Source organism: Mytilus edulis, chromosome 6, assembly GCF_963676685.1.
Source record: "Mytilus edulis chromosome 6, xbMytEdul2.2, whole genome shotgun sequence".
NCBI classification, from domain to species: Eukaryota; Metazoa; Mollusca; class Bivalvia; order Mytilida; family Mytilidae; genus Mytilus; species Mytilus edulis.
The window spans coordinates 72,516,842-72,535,457 of record NC_092349.1 but is presented as its reverse complement, the minus strand read 5'-3'; the positions used below and the strand labels follow the sequence as shown (position 1 = coordinate 72,535,457).

General features: G+C 30.7%; 1 protein-coding gene across 2 annotated transcripts; it reads left to right on the top strand.

Moving 5' to 3' along the window:
• The first annotated feature begins 12,694 nt into the window (after positions 1–12,694).
• Positions 12,695–16,688, top strand: LOC139528338 (uncharacterized). 2 transcript variants are annotated; one of them, XM_071324276.1, is made up of 2 exons: positions 12,695–12,764; positions 14,033–15,845. In XM_071324276.1, exon 2 carries the CDS (start codon positions 14,042–14,044, stop codon positions 15,734–15,736), a length of 1,695 nt encoding a protein of 564 aa, XP_071180377.1. In that variant the 5' UTR covers positions 12,695–12,764; positions 14,033–14,041; the 3' UTR covers positions 15,737–15,845. The 2 variants fall into 2 exon arrangements, with proteins under 2 accessions (XP_071180377.1, XP_071180378.1); XM_071324277.1 differs by having other exon boundaries at positions 12,703–12,748; positions 14,033–16,688.
• The last annotated feature ends 1,928 nt before the right edge of the window (positions 16,689–18,616 follow it).

Here is an 18,616-nt window from a genome sequence, read left to right as displayed (position 1 = left end):
ATTTTAATTCCCTTTATATCTTTATTTTTTCTAATTAATATTCCAAGTATTTCAGCACATAAAAGAAATATATAAGGTGATAAAGGATCTCCCTTGTCGACAACCTCTTTGAATTTCAAAGAATTCAGATAAAAAACAATTTTGAGAAACAGCAGAACTTATATTTTTGTAAAAGGTTCTTACCCATTGTTTTAAAGAGGGGCCGAAATTGAAAAAGTCTAAAACGTCTTTAATGAAATTCCATGATACAGAATCAAAAGCTTTTTCAAAATCTATGAGAAGGAGCAGTCCTGGTTAATCATTTAGCTCTGTATGAAATAATATATCGTAAATAAGACGAGTATTCTCCCCTATAAATCTACCCGGAATAAAACCGGTTTGATCACTGTTAATAATTTGAGGTAGAACTAATTTTATACGCTCAGCTATGCAGCTTAATGCTAATTTATATGTGGTATTTAGTAAACTTATTGGTCGCCAATTTTTCATGAATTTTCTCGGTTTTTCTCCCTTTGGTATACAGGTTATAATACCTTGTCTTTGAGTAATTGATAATTCCCCCTTTTCGTAACCATTAATTATAGACCGAAATACAAATTTTCCTATATCTATCCAAAAAAACTTGAAAAATTCATTTGTGAAACCATCTGACCCAGGGCTTTTTTCATTTTTCATTTTTCGCAAAGCAGTTGTCAATTCACCATAAGTAATTTCACCCTCCAAAGATTCTCTAATGGTATTATTTATTTTTTTAATATCAGTATTAGGGATTTCATTGTTTAGGTTAACGTTATTCAAACTTTCTGTTTTAGTATATAGCCTTTTGTAATAATTGTTTGCTTCTTTTAATATTTTGTTTTGCTCACTGATAGTGACCCCTTTTTCATTGACTAATTTTGGAATAGTTTTATTTATAAAATGTTTAGTTTCTAAATTTCGAAAAAAGTTTGAAGGTTTTTCTCCTTCTTCTATCCATTGAATTTTGGATGTGATGTAGGACCCCCTCATCTTTTCTTGTCTTAATACTTTTAGATCAGTTTTCTTTTTTTCAGTTTCAATAAATATTTCTTCTGTCAATATTTGTTCTTCTAGTTTTTTAAGAGCAATTCTCTGTAACCACCAACCTTTTTATATAGGGGGTCCGGTACGCATAGTCACCGATTTTCATGAAACTTAGCCAAAACATGTGATCATGTAAAAAAGTAAGAAAAATGCCCACTCAAATGTTGCTAGGTCATGGTTGCCATGGCAACTAAGTGAATGAGATTTCCCGCAAATTTTGAGGAATTTAGCATCGAAAAAACAACTACTTTGCAGTCATTCGTAATCAAAACTAGGTTTTATTTAATGATATTTGTAAATATTTTTTAGAAACATGAAACTTAAAAAACAAAATAGCAATGTCATATATACAAAAATATTAGGGCTGAATATTGTCACAACTGCAGAAGCAGAGGTCATTTTTCAATATAGTTCAGAATACAAATTTTACACATTTTGTATGAAAAAAATAGACATTTTTGCATCCACCTCCATTTAACCTGTGGTTATAAATGAAAAGTATCGATGTTTCTCATCAAAAAATTATAACAAAATGTTTGGGAAATAAGGTTCTAGGATGGTTGCTATGGAAACAGAAATGTGTCATTTTTTCCTTTTACCTCTAAAATTTAGCCGTTTAATTAAAATAATCCACAAAAAGTAAATATTATTGAATGACTATGATGTGCAAACTATTGGCAATTTAATTACCAATAATTTGTCCAAAGGTCAAAGGTCATTGATGACCTTGACCTTTGACCTTGTGAATATTTATTGAAATTTGAAAGGAAATATAATAGAAAGCGGCTACTACTATACATGGAGAAAATTATCAGGATGTTTGAAGCCACTTTTTATCAACATATGAAAAATAAAGAGTCAAGGTCATGTCAAAAGTGCTTAGCAACCACCCTTATTTGATAAAAAAATGTACCTAGCAACCATACATGATTTCATTCAGGACTATATAAACTATTACATAGACCTAACTTCAAAGGTCTAGAGGGTCTCATCACATAAGCTGTAAACAATCATTCATTTAAAGTGTAAAACTGACTAGCAACCATTTATTCATATTAGGAAAATGCCTAGCAACTATCGATTTATATTAAAAAAGTGCATAGCAACCAATAAATTATTTAGAAAAACTGAACAGCAACAGTTTATTTTAGATTTCATTTGGACCAAAATTAGATTTTTTTTTTTTTATAAAAAACACATTTCTAATCCGGAAAAGTCAATAATATAGCAAATTTAATTTCATAAGACTGATTACACATATATACAAAAGTTTAAAAGATGTCGTCTGATGAGACAACTCTCCAGAAGACAACCAAATGTTAATTAAAGGCAAATTATTTATATCTACAAGAAGAAGAGAAAAGGAATATAACTGCTAAGAGATTGACCAGTTTATTTTGGTTGGAGTTGGCCTTTCAAGCAAAGAAGTTATGCAAAGACAATATATTCATTTTCACTCGTTATAACTTATAAGGCTTGATTATTTCATATTTTTTGTCGAAATTTTTTTCATTGCATACACACTGTTTTTGTATTTTAAATAGTTTTAAATGTGCATCTCAATGTACAAACATTTGTTTTTAGCATGTTTTGGGCAATATTATTTATCTTCAGATCAAGACACTATTACTTTCATTTCGTTAACCTTCCATCATCCCCATCACAAAAGATAAAATGCTCTTTCCTAACTTATATAAATACCCTGCATCTATCCATTTGCTATTTTTGTTTATCAACAGTGGAAGATTAAAAAAAAAAAATATTAAAAAATACTTTGTGTGCTTAGCAAAAGTTATTTTAACAGAGTCTCAGTGCCAATTGAGATTTAGTAATCGAACAGACTAGGCCAATCAGGACCCCTTTTGGCCCCAAAATATATAATTAGCTTAAAAAATAAACTCTAACGCTATTTATAAGAAAGTAGAAAGCGAGTGTTAGATAAATATGAGTCATCTTTGACAACACATTGAAACAAGCGTTAGGAAATTAAGCACAAATGTTGAGACAAGAGATGAATTCGATAACTTCCATTTTAGACTAAGTCAAACAAAATGAAATGTAATAGCCAATTTGATTTATTTCCATATTTGAACTTGAATTTAAGTACATGTATTTGTAATGACCAAATCAGTTCATATCTTTAACACAAACTGATTGATTCAAGTGAAGTACACACTTTTAAAGTGTCTAAAATGTAACATTTTTGGAAAATTCATCTTTTAACCGGACATCTCCACAAACCAGATTTGGACACAATCATCATTAGAGTTATAATGTACTTTTAAAATGTATCCCATGATGTCTTACATGGCTTAAATAGAAGATAGGAATAAAATGCAAGTTTAAATTGTCCATCATCATAAAAATTGTTATAAATAGAATGCGTGAAAGGACCTTTATTATTCCGCGTGAAAGAGTCTACCTACTATCTATTTACAGGGGAATTTCTGGCCTGAAATGATGAATGTTAATCTTTTTATGAGCAGACGTGGCATTAAGTGTTACCCTTTTCATCTATTTGCACGTTTGTCCGTCCTTACTTGCCAAAAGTTGGTATTCGTTCTCTTATTTTAGTTTGCCTTATCCAAATATTGTTTAACTTGCATACCATGCTTATTGCCACATAATACAGATCAATTTGAAAATTGGGTGGCGTCAACTTTATCGTTTTGGAGTTATATGCCTTTATAAACATAATAATAATTGCACTTGTACAATTCTTTGGTTATGTCCCTTTATAATTTCATGATATGCAAGCGGAGGGGGGTATCATCTGTGTTCAACGCACACATTCCCCACTTATGGTTTTTTTGCCTATTATCTTGAAAACAATAACTAATATAACTTCCCTTTAGAAAGAGAAACATTACATTTAATAGGTTATCAGCAGCACTAGTTCTTCTTCGTCGAAATCGTCAACTGATTTTTATTGCAGTTATTGCCCTATAAAGACTGTGTGTGCTTTTTTGCCTTATATAAAAAATACCATATTATAGCAGGAGGAAACTAGAAATTCAAAAATTATCAACAAGATACCATTACAAATAATTTAATGGTTCAGGTAGATCATGAAAATATACTTTTTGAGACAGAATTTTCTTATTATTTGCTTAAATAAAGATTTTACTATGCTTTTTTTTTTAAATATAATAAAAGGGTTGGGTCTTAAACCGTGCTATTTCACAAGCTACGAATCATTGAAAATTGCCTAAATTTGGTAAAATTGTTCTTGAAAAAAACACTTTGAGATAGAATTTTTAATAATTGTGGGAAGATAGGTTTCATCATATGTTTTAAGAAATAAAAAGAAACAATGGTGTCACTGAACTCGTTTTCTCGCTATAAGTAATAATTAAAAAACAATCCCTAGAGGTCCAGTATATTTTTTTTTACTGAAAGAGTTATCTCTCCTTAAATGGCTCATTTGAAAAGAAAATTTTTATTAAAAAAAATAAGGACAATTGTTTTTTTATGAAATTTATGTTGCTAGATTCATACTTCAGAGGACACAAATCACAATTTATTAACCGTTGCTCAGGAATTTTTCTGTTGCTAAGTAGTTGCTAAGCAATTTGTGAACTCAAATTGCAGTGACTATTCATTTGTAACTTCAAGTTATTCTCAAACCAACCATCTTATTTGGAAAATATGGTTATTTGTACAGATACATTAATTCGTATGTGCTAATTATATTAAGAAGTAAAAATGGTTGCTAGGCAACCTTCTTTTTACCGGAACAAAAAAAATCATTTTTTTTAAAGTTTCTATACTAAAGCTAGCAATGGTTTGAATGAAGACTTCTTTTGAGAGTTCCTTCTCCGTTGTCGATTTAGGCAAATAACAAGACCAATTTGTACTGTGATTGTGCAATCCAAGATGGCGGTATACCATGAATCTACCTTAGATTCATTTGACAACCCTAATAAGAGTAAATACCCTTTAAAGTCAATTTGGGGTAACTATCGATTATGTAAGTATTTACATAATCATATTAATATACAATAAGCTATACATGTATAACTACAAGAGTAACTAAAAAAGAGTACATAATTGGGATAAGGAAACAAGAAAAAAATGTTGTTATTTGAATTTTTCTCCTTAAGTACTAGTATTCATTAAAAGGCAAAACGCCTATATGGAGTAAAATGAAATTTTCAAATATTTTGAGTAAATGATTGAGTCTTGTTGGTATTTTTTACTATTAAATTGTTCATTTATCCATATAAGTTTCAATAAAAATAACTTTTTTACATGCGTTGAAGATTCAAGATTAAGAACATAAAAGTTAAACACGAGCCCCCTAGTAAATGATATAATGATTCAACTGGTATTTTTTCGTAATCTTGATGAAATACTTTTGAAAAAAAACAGCATTTGAAATTTAAGTAAGAACAGGATACAAATTTGCTGGCGATTAACTGAAATTTACATGAGTACACTCATGTATGTGAATTATTAAAGAAACAAAATACATGTTCTTTAAAGAAATTTGAGAGTCTAAATGGAAGAATGAATTAAGTCTTTAGTAAAGCACCAATACAAGGATGGTTGCTATGCATTTTCTGATTATATGAGAATGGTTGGTATAGTTTATGTTGAAAATATTGACCCCTCAACTTTTTATTAGGATGTATATCATAGTTCGTATCAATCTGAACCCAACTATGCATGGTTGCTAGGTACTTTTAAATCAAGTAAGAGTCGTTGCTATGAACTTTTAACATGACCTTGACCTCTGGTATTTTGCTTTCAAACAAAATGTAAGCAAAATTTTGTTTAAACACTTTTTCTAAATACTTTTTGGGTTTATTTGATAAAATTTCTAACAAAATTAAATAAAAAAAGACCGAAGGTCAAAGTCAAGGTCATAAATAACCTTTGACCTTGAGCTCAACTTTCAGGTCATTGAATGCACAACATGTCCCAAGTAATTTTTATTTTGTATTTGTCACTGTTTTTGAACTATTTAAATAACAATGTCAAAATTTTTCTTCGAAATACCAAAAATGACACTTTTATGTTCCCATAGCAACCACCCTAGCTACCTATTTCCCAAACCTTTAATGATAAATTATTCCCAGGCAACAGCCATAATTTACATTTATCACTGTAGTATAATTGGTTGTGGATGCAAAAGTGTGAAATTATGTCATGCAAAATGCCTATTATTTGCCTTTTTGAATACATTGAAAATTCCACTTTTTGAACCAGTGCTGCCCCTTTCTTCCCCTTTTTTCAGGAATAATTTTTATCTTTCATCTTACTCATAAAGTGTTATATTTTAATTAATTATAGTCAAAATATTCATAAAACTTGAAATGTCTGCATGATAACTGCTTAAAATGGGTCATTTTTTATCCTCAAAATATGCATTTTTGAGGCAAAATTCAAGGGGACCCGTAACCATGGCAACGGGGGCATAAACAAATTTTTTGTCAACATTTTTCTTGATAGTTTATCGATAGCTACCAACAGACCAAGTTTCAAGAAAATCTGAGACTATGCGTGCCGCAACTTGGTTGGTGGTTACAGATCTAGAGAATTGCTATTAATATCTTCTGACAGTATTCTTTCTTTTTTATCTTTTTGTTTCTTCCTAAAAGAAGCATATGAAACTGATTTTCCTCTAATTTCTGTTAATAAAGTTTCTAGAAAGAGTTGATCGTTTATAGTAAATTGAATTTCTAAGTCATTTATCTTTTCTAATGTTTCTCTGTTGTATACTTGTGATACATAATGTTCTTTAACTTTATTTATAGTCTCTTTAACAGCGGTTGAATATTCAATATCATGTAAAAGTGAATTGTTAAATTTCCATAGACCTTTACCAATTATAAAGTTATTCATCTTTAAATGTAACATTATTGGGGAGTAATCGGATCTATAACTGTTGAGAATGTGTATATCATGTACATGTTGATTAAGGCCTTGCGATATTAAAAAGAAATCCAATCTTGCTTGTTTAATGGGATTATTTTTTCTCCATGTAAATTTTTTTAGTTCAGGGTACAATTTCCTATAGTGATCTGTTAAATCATAATTTTCTATTATATTTAAAACTTTCTCTTTGGATTTTGGGTTATTTACATTTTGGTAATTATAAGTATCAAGATTTTGGTTTTGGACTAAATTGTTATCTCCAGTTATTAAAACTCATTGGTTGTTCAAGTCTTCAATTGTATCACTTACTCTAGAACAAAATTCAGATGAATCTTTATTTGGACCATATAAGCTTATCAAAGTTCTTTTTTTTCCTTCAATTTCAATATCAATTCCTAACAGATTTCCTTGATCATCTTTTTTTATCCTATGTATCTTGTATTCAAAGTTTTTGGTAAAAAATATTGCTACCCCTCTTTTGTTTGTTGCAAAAGAATTGAAAATACAGTCTCCTCCCCATAGATTTTTTATTGATATTTCTTCTTTTTCTGAAAAATGTGTATCTTGTAAACAATATGTGTGGCATTAATTTCCTGCTATATCCTAAATATATCATAGTTTCCATACAATAAGTAATACTGTGTCAAAATGTAAATCAAACATAAAAATTAAAAAAACAACAAGAAAGAAAATTTGAGATCATAGTGTAAATATCAAACATCTAATAATAATTAAAAACAAATTGCTATTGTAGTGAAGAGTAACCTATCCACTTGTGTTCAAATATTTTTTAATACAGAATACTGTGTACAAAGGGAGATAAATCTATCTAATTTAAATTATAATAAAAATTATCTCCATTATATAATGTGTTTTCATATCAAAATCTACATTAAATATACACTGTTTTGGTTGATTTAAGTAACTTCTTATTTCATTTCAATTCAAATGAGTCCGACCGAAAGAAATAATGGGTTAATGAAGACAATAAATATGTGTATATTTAGTTTTTGCTTTCAACATGTACAAACAGACAAACAAATGTTTGTTTTTCAATGAAATCAATAGATTTGTTTTATCTATATTGTTCATGTAGTCCTAACATTTTCAGGATTTTGCAAGTAACAGGCTATTATTTGAACTTGGAACTATCTCCAATCATGGAACCTGCCCAACCTCCTGTTCTGGATATCCCTAACAAATTCCATGTTTAATCTGTACTTAAATGTTCTGTGCTGCGCACAACACTTTCTATTACAAAAACAGATAGTACATTTTCAATAGAATGTACTGTGCCGCGCACAACACTATCTATACAAAATACATTGTATGAACTGCTCAAAACATTATAATACCAAATAAACATGGAATTCATCAAAAATTCCAAGCACAAGAAACCATGCAAATTCCATAGCTAAAAATAATTCCAAGTTGAAACAATAGCCTGTTAAGTGTTTATTTTTTTCGTAATACACTTCATGATATTTACACCATGAGCACTGGAAAGCATGTATATGTAACTAATAATTAAAAGCAGCTAATCTAAAAGCTATTGACATGTACAAATTAAGCTTCAGTCATGCACAAATTAAGTTTCAGGCAAGTAAACACAAATAAAAATCATATAAAAATAAGCTAAGCAGTAAGCAGTAAGCAGTAAGCACTAGTAGAAAACATAAAGCATGTTTGATAGGGCTACACGATTGATTCTCTTTTAAAAGAAATAAAATTTAAAATTTCGCAATAAATTTTCAATTATTGGTACTCTTTGTTAAGCCAGTTTCACTTATTCATTCAAGTCATTTGTAATAATCTCACCTTCTATCATGGTATTATTTGAGACAAGATAACAGTAAAAAAATTCTGTCCCATAAAGTTTCATTAGCTTCTAATGATGAATTTTGTGTAACTTTAACTGTTTTACGGTTTCTATTATCGGGTGAGTGCTGACCTTACAACCAGTCATTTAAGCGTGAGAAATAAATAGTTGTTAAGCTTAACATAGTTTAACCTAGTATCCTATCTTTGCTATTTTTTTGGGGTAGGAAAACATTCCTGTTTTACCGACATTACATGCTGGAAAGCACTAAAATAAAAATATAAAGCTGTAGCAAACAAAAACGCAAAAAACCCAAAACCCAACATACACACATCACAAAAAAAAAACAAAAACAGAACATTAACACATCTATACTTACTGCTATGTCACACCCTAAAAAATATAAAAGTATTAAATATACATTTTTGTATATTTGTTTATGAATATATACATATTTATACCGAACAAGTAAATATACCAAAAAAACAGAGATACATATATAATTTATGTACTGTTTGTTCTACATGTACATGTACAAGTGTTGATCAGACACAACTGATATCTTTACGGACGTTCCAAACATCTCGTGCATTTAGACGGGTTTCTAAAACCAAGTGTACACCTCTTGCTCTTATCCTTGCTTGTAGTTTTTCTTTAGTCCTGATGTTATAGGCTATTTTCGCAAGATCGTTACGTGCCTCTTTCATAATAACGGGGAGATCATCAACAATTCTTATCCTCTTTTTTTTGCAAGTTTGTAAGCCTGAGCCATAATACATTGCTTGTCGTCATAATGCATGAACCTAACAATAATTGCATCAGGGCGTTTTTTACCGTCAACTTGAGCTTTAGCGGGAATCCTATGTGCATTTGCAATAGGGAAACTGTCGGCTTTAAATTTTTCTATACCAAGATCTTTAACAAATAAGTTATCAATCACTTCCCAAATTATCTCATTTGGTTTTTGTACGACTCCATAGATGAGGACGTTGTATTTCCTATCATGTTTCTCAAGTAGTACTTGACATTCTTTGAGTGAAGCAAGTTTTTTGTCTATGTCTAATTTGAGCAATTCTAATTTCTCGGTTTCTAAACAATTGAACTGAGATTCCAAATGTCCCACACCTCTCTCAAGCTCGTTGTGGTCTTGCCTAAGTTGTTGTACTTCAGTGTTTGTGATACTAAGGTCAGATTTTACTTGCCCTACTCAAGATTTCACATCACTAATGAGTTCAGTCAAGTTTTTCTTAACGGAGTCAAGCTTAGATGAAAAGTTTGTGACCTTACTGTCTATACTCATCATTATATTTTTAAGTTCAGCAACGTCTTCTTTCGTCGCCTTGTCTATTTCATTTAAATTTCAATCAATCAATGTACGGATATTTTTTTCGATATATTGTTTTTGTAGTGTTTATTTGTTATCACACTATTCTGAAAGTTTTATGACTGTTATATGACTATTAATTTCATATTTTCAACAACATAAACACATAAGAAATGGATACGTTACTCTTTTTTCTTCAGCTTGAAATTTTCATGGGCGCCGCTATGACAGGGGCGATAATACCATCTTTAAATAGATTTAAATTTTGACTGTCATAACAATAAATTTCAACAGGACGTCATTGTTTCTAGTTGGAAACATTGACAAGGCTATAGTCTAATATCCCAATAAAACATTGGTTGCACGTAAGCTGTGTTTTGAACAACACTAAAAATTCAAATGGACATCTGTGTGTGTGTTGCTTGCTACGAAATTATAAAAAAATGTATAAAAATTTTTTTTTAAATGTTTTTGTTGATTGGTTTAATCGTCAAACGGTTGGTTCTTTTTTTAATTCTATGTTTGCTTCATTAAATGGATACCTTACAAACCTGTGTTATAGGTCAGCTACGAAGTACAAAAGTTCATTTTTATTCTTTTATATTCGAAATAATTATTACCTACCATGTTCGGTGAAAAAGAGGGGCAAAATATACGCGAGGAACATTTAAACTCATATATCAATAATAATCTGACAACGCCACGGCTAAAACAGAAAAAGACAAACAGACAAATAATATTATACACAACATAGAAAACTAATGACTTAGCAACATGAACCCTACTAAAAACTAGGGGTGATCGCGGGTGCTCCGGAAGATTAAGCAAATCCTGCTCCACATGTGGCACCTGTCGTGTTATTGTAGTTGTTACAAACCAGGTAAATAGTATAATTTGGTAGGTCGCATTTGTGAAATTGGAACGAGATTGTAGGTACGGATGTTGACAAAAATAAAGCCCGCCCATGTTAAAATGAACATAGATCATGAGATAAAATAAATTACGTTCAGGAATTATCTTGACGTATTTTCAATGTTTTTTTAAAAGATTTTTCATCAACGAAATAAGTGAAAAAGAACGTGTGTTGTCAACCGTTTCTTAAGAAAAGGTTTGACATATTAAGAGACAAGTCAGGAATATGACAGTTGTTGTGTATTCATTTGATGAGCTTAATCAATTGATTTTGTCATTTGATTCGGGATTATTCGTTTTGAATTTTTACTCGCGGTACACTATTTCTGTGATTTTACTTTTTTCTTTTTTTTTTTTTTTTTAAATTTCTGATTTTTTTTTTATTTTGGCATTAGAAACAACTGTGATTGGGTGGATTTAATAAGTACTTACCGAATCTGACATCATAGCCACATTTATGATTCGTGTAAAACTTCGAAAGTATGAATTGTTAGTTCATGAGGTTTCACATTCATAATCAATATTGTGCGCTTGCTTTATATGAACCACGTTCAGCTTACTATACGGTGAATAATGTACTCATTTTTGAAAACCACAGGTTCCCATGTACATGTTAATATAACTGTTTCTTTTGTTTCTGATAGAATGAAGTGCCATTGGCTACTACTTACCCATTAATTTCACATTCATAACGTTTAAATATAATCATAAACATAATGAAATGAAATATGATAACCAATGAAATAATTATTCCCCAGAGACCAAATAACATGGATGTTAGAAACTATACTGATCACCCTGCTCATTTGAACAATAAAAAAAACGTAAGTCAGCTATGAAGGCAGGTAAATGACAAAATGTTAACCAAGAAAACCAACGGTCTTCTGTAAGGTAAAATAATAAACGAAAAACAAATATGTTACACAACATCCAACGACAACCACAAATAAATAAAGGTTTACTGATTGTTGACAGGCACATAAAAAAATGTGACAGGATTACTTTGTTAGCGTTCAATCGTTCCCTATCAGCGGTGGAACAGCACGTGTGACTCAACTTTAAAGATGATCGACTCTTTAGATAAGAAAACAATGACAAAAAAACAAGAAAACACAAACTTTCAAATAGATTTTATATATTTTATCTTTCATAACATGCCATATTCCATAATAAGCATGAGATAAACCCAATGAAATCCAAAACATGTCTAGCCAGATTGAGATTTGTCCATACTTGTTTTTGAATAAAACATATTACAAGTATTAGATTATTAAACCATTACGAAACACAGTTTTTTTTCCCAAGTCAACATATTTAAAACAGCTTAGATTAACGAATTTTGTAAAGAGTTTTCCCTTCAATGAAGACAATCAATATATCAGTATCTGTATTTACCTAAATTTAACTTGTAAAACAAATATGAGACTTTCTTGATTTTCAATGCTGACAAAAACATTATAGAGCGCAGATAAACGAAAAACAAGACCTCTAAAAAATAGAATAAAATAACTTTTTCAACACATTTATTTAAAACTCTAAAGTATTAAATCACTAACACAATTCGTTTGTAAAATATAAATGTTATATGTGATCTTTTATCAAAGCTTGGTTTGTATAAAAAGACAACAAAGATATATGATATTTGTAATAATAACATTTGTACATTAAATGCAAATTTAAATATTCCCGCCAGATAAAAGTTTCTATAACGATCACGTGACCAATTACCATCCTAGTTGAAATACCATCCGGTGCGTATTTACTAAGGTAAAAAACATATTTTCTTAATGTTTATAAGAATAATTATGCAAACAAAAGCTAAGTAGACATTTAGAATGATTTATTGGTAAAAATATTTCCGGCCTACATGTACGTATTTACCTTTGAAAATATCGACTTTCGTTTTTGTAATGTCAACTAGCTGTGGTGTGTTTTCATTATTTTTTTTATTTTTTTTTTCGTATTTGGGATCCAATTGAAAAAAATTACATACTTAATTTTTCGTTTGTGTTGTTTTACATTTGGTCATGTTGGTTCTTTTGTAGATTACTTCATGATATGGATTTTGCATTGTTGCATATCATACGATGACGCGTATGTCATTTGATATGTTGTGGATCATTAATAACTTCATATTTTTGTTTTTATTTTTACACTGATAATTTCTTTGTTTATGTCTTATTCAAGTGACAATATTTATTTTTATTTGTCGTGAAAACGATATCTTCAACAGGATTACTAGAAGCTAGTAAGTGTAAATGTACATAAACAAGTACGAGAAATATGGTTCAAGGGGACATAATTAAGCCAAATCCATCTAACATATTATGGGCTATATAATATTCGAGTTTGGCATCTTATAGTCATTATGATTTAGAAAGAAGGTATGAATGAAGTTGACATTTCAAAAATTGTTATAATAAGTCTAGACTATGAAAACAATGTTGATTAAATAAATAAATGAACAGGTTAATATAAGCTGGACACTTAAGTGCAGAAAGAATCCTCTGGTTTTATAAATGCTTCAAAATGCACTTTACATATTTATGATATAGTTCTTGAAAAACATATGCGAACAAAGGATTTATACAAAAATATGTTTTATACAAATTAACATTTTATTTAATACAATTTGTTACAAAAATGATTTTGGTATATGTCCCTGCTCCACTCTTAATACTTTGGAAAATATCTCTACAAACTATAGACTGTTTCAGGAGTTTTTCAAGATTGCTTTTATCAAAGAAGTTAACAGCCAAATATGTCATACAGAATACAAAACTATCATTACAATTGAGTATAAGCTTAATGTCTAACAAACAATTGCTGCATGCTATTAAGTACACTTAGTGTTTAATTACTTTTTTATTTTCGCATTCAAGTCCACAACATGTTACCGTTTCCTTTATCTACATATTGACAAATATTTTCAACAAAACAAAATAATTTGGGAACTTGTATCCCTTCAAAAAAAGACCGGGAAAGGCATTCTGAACAATAGCCTTAATTATATTTGATTTGATATTATCTTGCAGTTTTGTGATATGGCCTCATCCTCCCAAAGTTGTGGTGTGTGTGACCTCCGACACATCAACAAACCATCAATAATCTGGTGTACGGAATGTGATGAAGGGCTTTGTCAAGATTGTCAGGAACACCATAGTTTATCCAAGGGAACCAGAAACCACAACACCATAACAATAAAGGAATATAAAACATTACCAAGTGAAGTACTTAAAATCACTCAATACTGTAGCACACATAATGACAAATTTATAATGTATTGCCGGAAACACGAACGTCCCTGCTGCAGAAAATGTATAGTTGAAACTCATAAAGAATGCCTGGATATCGATAATTTAGAAGACGTCATTAAAAATGTAAAAACCTCAAATGCCTTCCACGATATTGAAGAAACATTGGTTGAAGTAGCAGAAAATTTAAAGAAAATCAGTCAACATCAGCAGAAGAATCTGTTGAATTTGAAAGAAAAAAGAAAACAAATTGAAAAAGAAATTCAAAAGACCCGTACAACAATCAACAACCATCTGGACAAATTACAAGGAGATTTGATAAAACAACTTAATTCTATTGAAGAAACCCAGAACTCGAAAATTTGTCAGTTGTTGTCATCACTTGAACAGAGAGAAAAAGAAACAACCAAATACCAGCAAAACTTTGCAAACATTAAACAACACGCCTCAGACCTTCAGATTTTTCTCGCACTTAAGCAAATCGAACAAGACATTAATATAAATGATAAATTCCTACAATCCATAGTGGAAGGTGAGGAATTGAAGCAATGTCATCTAGAATATAGAACCAACATTGCTATTCAGGATATCATGTCCAATATCAAACGTTTTGGAGAAGTACAGATTGAAACTAAACCATGTGACATCGTTCTCAGCAGAAAGAAGACTACACATGCACAGATAATGGTACCAAACGTTCAAACAAGATCCATTGAGAATATAAAGCTGCAGATGCACAAAACAGCAGTAGCAACTGAAGGAAGATACGTCTACGGGTGTTGCCTGATACCAGATGGTAGAATGGCATTTACTTACTACAATGATCGTGCAGTTAGAGTTTTCAGTGATAAAGGATCAAAAGACTTTGAGGTGAAGATGCCGTGTTACGTATTAGATATACTGTATATTAGTAAGGACGATACATTAGCCGTAACATCTGGTGGTTCAAGTCAGCATTGTATTTTTATTATATACGTTAAAAGAAAACAAATCACGAAAACAATTACACTCGACTCGTGTATTTATGGCATAGCACTTAGAGAAAATGAATTAATATATTCCGGTTATAACAAAGGAATCAGAATGATCAATCTTTCCGATGAGTCAAGTACACAAATAGTCCGAGATAAAATGCCTTTTGACTGTTACATTGCAACATTTCGAAACCAAATATATCACACAAACTCGGAACCACATGCCGTTACTTGTTACGATCAACAAGGTAAACCGCAATGGACATTCAAAAATGGCAGCATTCTGAAAGATCCTCGTGGTATTGATGTAGATATGGATGGTAATTTGTATGTGGTGGGTAAGGGATCGAACAATGTTGTAGTTATCTCCCCTGACGGACAACGCTATAGAGAAGTGTTAACAGCAAGCGATGGGCTTGATCGTCCTACTTCACTTTGTTTTAATAATTCAAAGAAGCAGTTGCTAGTGACTAACTTGAATAATGAGGCCCGACTGTATGCTTTGATTTGAAAAGTCTGTTTAATTATGTATTATCTTTAATTTTGTATCGTCACAGCTACACATTTGTCGATGAAATGATTAGTTTGACAGTTGACATAAATTATGTTATGAAATCATCTTTATGTTTTAAATATGTTTTTATTAAATTTTTCATAAATAAAATACATAAAATAGAACGATTTTACACGATCCATTCTCTAAAAAAGTGTTGATTTATAATTTACAAAGTTGCGAAATAATTGTGTTAGCACATACACTGTATGTTCTGATCAGAAAGTGCAAAAGGAATTTTGCCTTTTTCCATTGATTAATGTAAAGAAATACATGTTAATTTTAACGTCGAAGATAGTACCTGATACATCGATTTTTCATTCTACACTTTGAATTTTTTTGAACAACTAGGTATGTTCTTATCCCAGGAATAGATTACCTTAGCGTATTTGGCACAATTTTTTTGGAATTTTCAATCCTCAATGCTCTTCAAATTCGTACTTGTTTGGCTTATAAATAGTTTGAAATAAGCATCACGGATGGGTCTTATGAAGACGAAACGCGCGTCTTGCGTACTTACTTATAATCATGGTACCTTTGATAACTATATACATCAATTTTCATTCTACGATCATTGCATTAACTATGTTATATTGCGATTTATTCAACTTTAGTATTTAAAGTACCACGGGAAATGTTTTGTTGGTTAGGCCAAGTGAAGTTATTCATTCAAAACAACCTAGGGAGGACCCACACACGCAGCTTAGAATAAATGTCTCTATTCCTAGAACAGATATAGGTGCATATATATTTTTCCTCCCTCGCCTTTTGCCAAAACAAACACTCCTCTGTGGTGTTGATTAACTGCCGGTATGATTTATAATTTACTATTTAGAAATTAATCGAATCTTTGATTACATGTTATCACGTTTGCTTACTTCGAATAAAGTTTTATAGTATGGAAATAAAACAGTATTGTTAGTACTCGCTCAAACCTTATCATATTCGTGAAAAATTTCATTAGTATGAATAGGTAGTTCGTAAGGTACACATTTAAAATTGTACGCCTGGTTGATATAAACAAGCTTCAACTACATATACGGTATAAGTTGTGTTCATTACCGTAGACATCATGGTGACTCCTTGCTGTTTATATTGATAACTGTTTTTTTATTATTTATGAAAATTTTTGTCATAAGCACTCATACTACTAGTACCTCTCATTACTTTTATCTTCATAATAATCAAATGTTAAACTCATAAACATTATGAGAATTATAGAAGGTTACACATTTAAAATTGTGCGCTTGACTGGTATTACCAAGATAGCGCTACTAATGCGGTATGTGTTGTGTTTATTACTACAGACAGTATGGTGTCTTGTTGCTGTTTATATTGATAAATGTAATAATCATAAACATTATGAGGTTAGTTATGATTACCAACGAAATAACTATCCGTTAGAGACCAATTGTTGTGGATGTTAAGAACTATAGGTTACCTTACGGCTTTGAACAATAAGCAAAATCCATACTGTATAGTAAGCAATGAATGCCACAAAATGAAAAATCTTACACGAGAAATCCAACGGCCGTTTATAAGGTAAAACAAATAACGAAAAAGAAATATGTCAGAAAACAAACAATGAAAACCATAAAATTACAGGTTACTGACTTTAGTCAAACACATAATGAATATGACAGGATAACCATTTTGTTAGCGTCATCCCTCCTCACCTAGCACAAGGGAATATGAATCAGCTGTAAAATTCAATTGGAAAGGGGTCGACTCGTTATATAGGCACGATCAACAAAAGGAACACCAACAAAACACAACCACTCATCATGTTTTAAAAGAAAATGTTTCAAATACATTTAATAAAGGTTATCAATGAAACCTTATCATTGATTCAACATTAATGACTGAACGGAACTTGTAAATGCCTTTTTCACAGACATAAGATGTATTAATATGAATTGGTGTACAATTCAATAAATCGACGATAAGAGACAGTACAAGGTAAAACACTGTCTGGAATATAAGAGTTGACAAACTACCTCTCAACATATAAATTTTAACATGAATTCTAAGATTTAGGGATAAACCATTTGCAGTATTTCAAACGGTGAAATGCTTATCTAACTGAATATTTATATTTAAAATTGTTTTATCATTAATTTTACCTCCCTTTTAAAGTTACAGATTGTGCAAAAGTAGTGATAACGAAATTATTAACATAATTAGCAATACTTTAATAAAGCATTGTGGTGTCATGGATATTCTTAGTTGAAAAGGGAGGGAGTATTCTTCAACACTGCTATTTGTGATAGTGTTTCTTCTTTTTGTCTCTTGCTCAACGCGTTACAGGGGATATAGAAACATCGGGCGTGTGTCCCTCCTTTTAGATACCTACGGGTATGTGCGTCCGTCTGTCTGATCTTGTTAGCGCTCTTATCTATAATGTGTTTTTACAACCACTGGGTCGCCACCACTGCTGGTTGAGTTTTAATTCCCCGAGGGTATCACCAGCCCAGTAGTTAGCACTTCTGTGTTGACTTCAGTTATCATTGATACATTCATAATTGTAAATCAACTGTTAACAAAACTTTCAATTTTTGAAATACTAAGGCTTTTCTACCTCAGGAATAGATTACCTAAGCTGTTTTTGGCAAAACTTTTAGGAATCTTTAGTCCTCAATGCTCTTCAACTTCGTACTGTATTTGGCCTTGTCAACATTTTTTTTTATTCAAGCGTCACTGATGAGTCTTTTGTAGACCAAACGCGCGTCTGGCGTAAATATAAAAGTTCGTTCCTGGTTATTATGAAGAGTTTATTTACATTCTTGCCATATTTTTATAACATTTGTATCATATGTTTATATCAGCAGTCTCTTAGGC

Coding starts and splice junctions, on each gene's coding strand:
- LOC139528338 (XM_071324277.1), top strand. CDS start 14,042: ATGGCCTCATCCTCCCAAAGTTGTGGTGTGTGTGACCTCCGACACATC.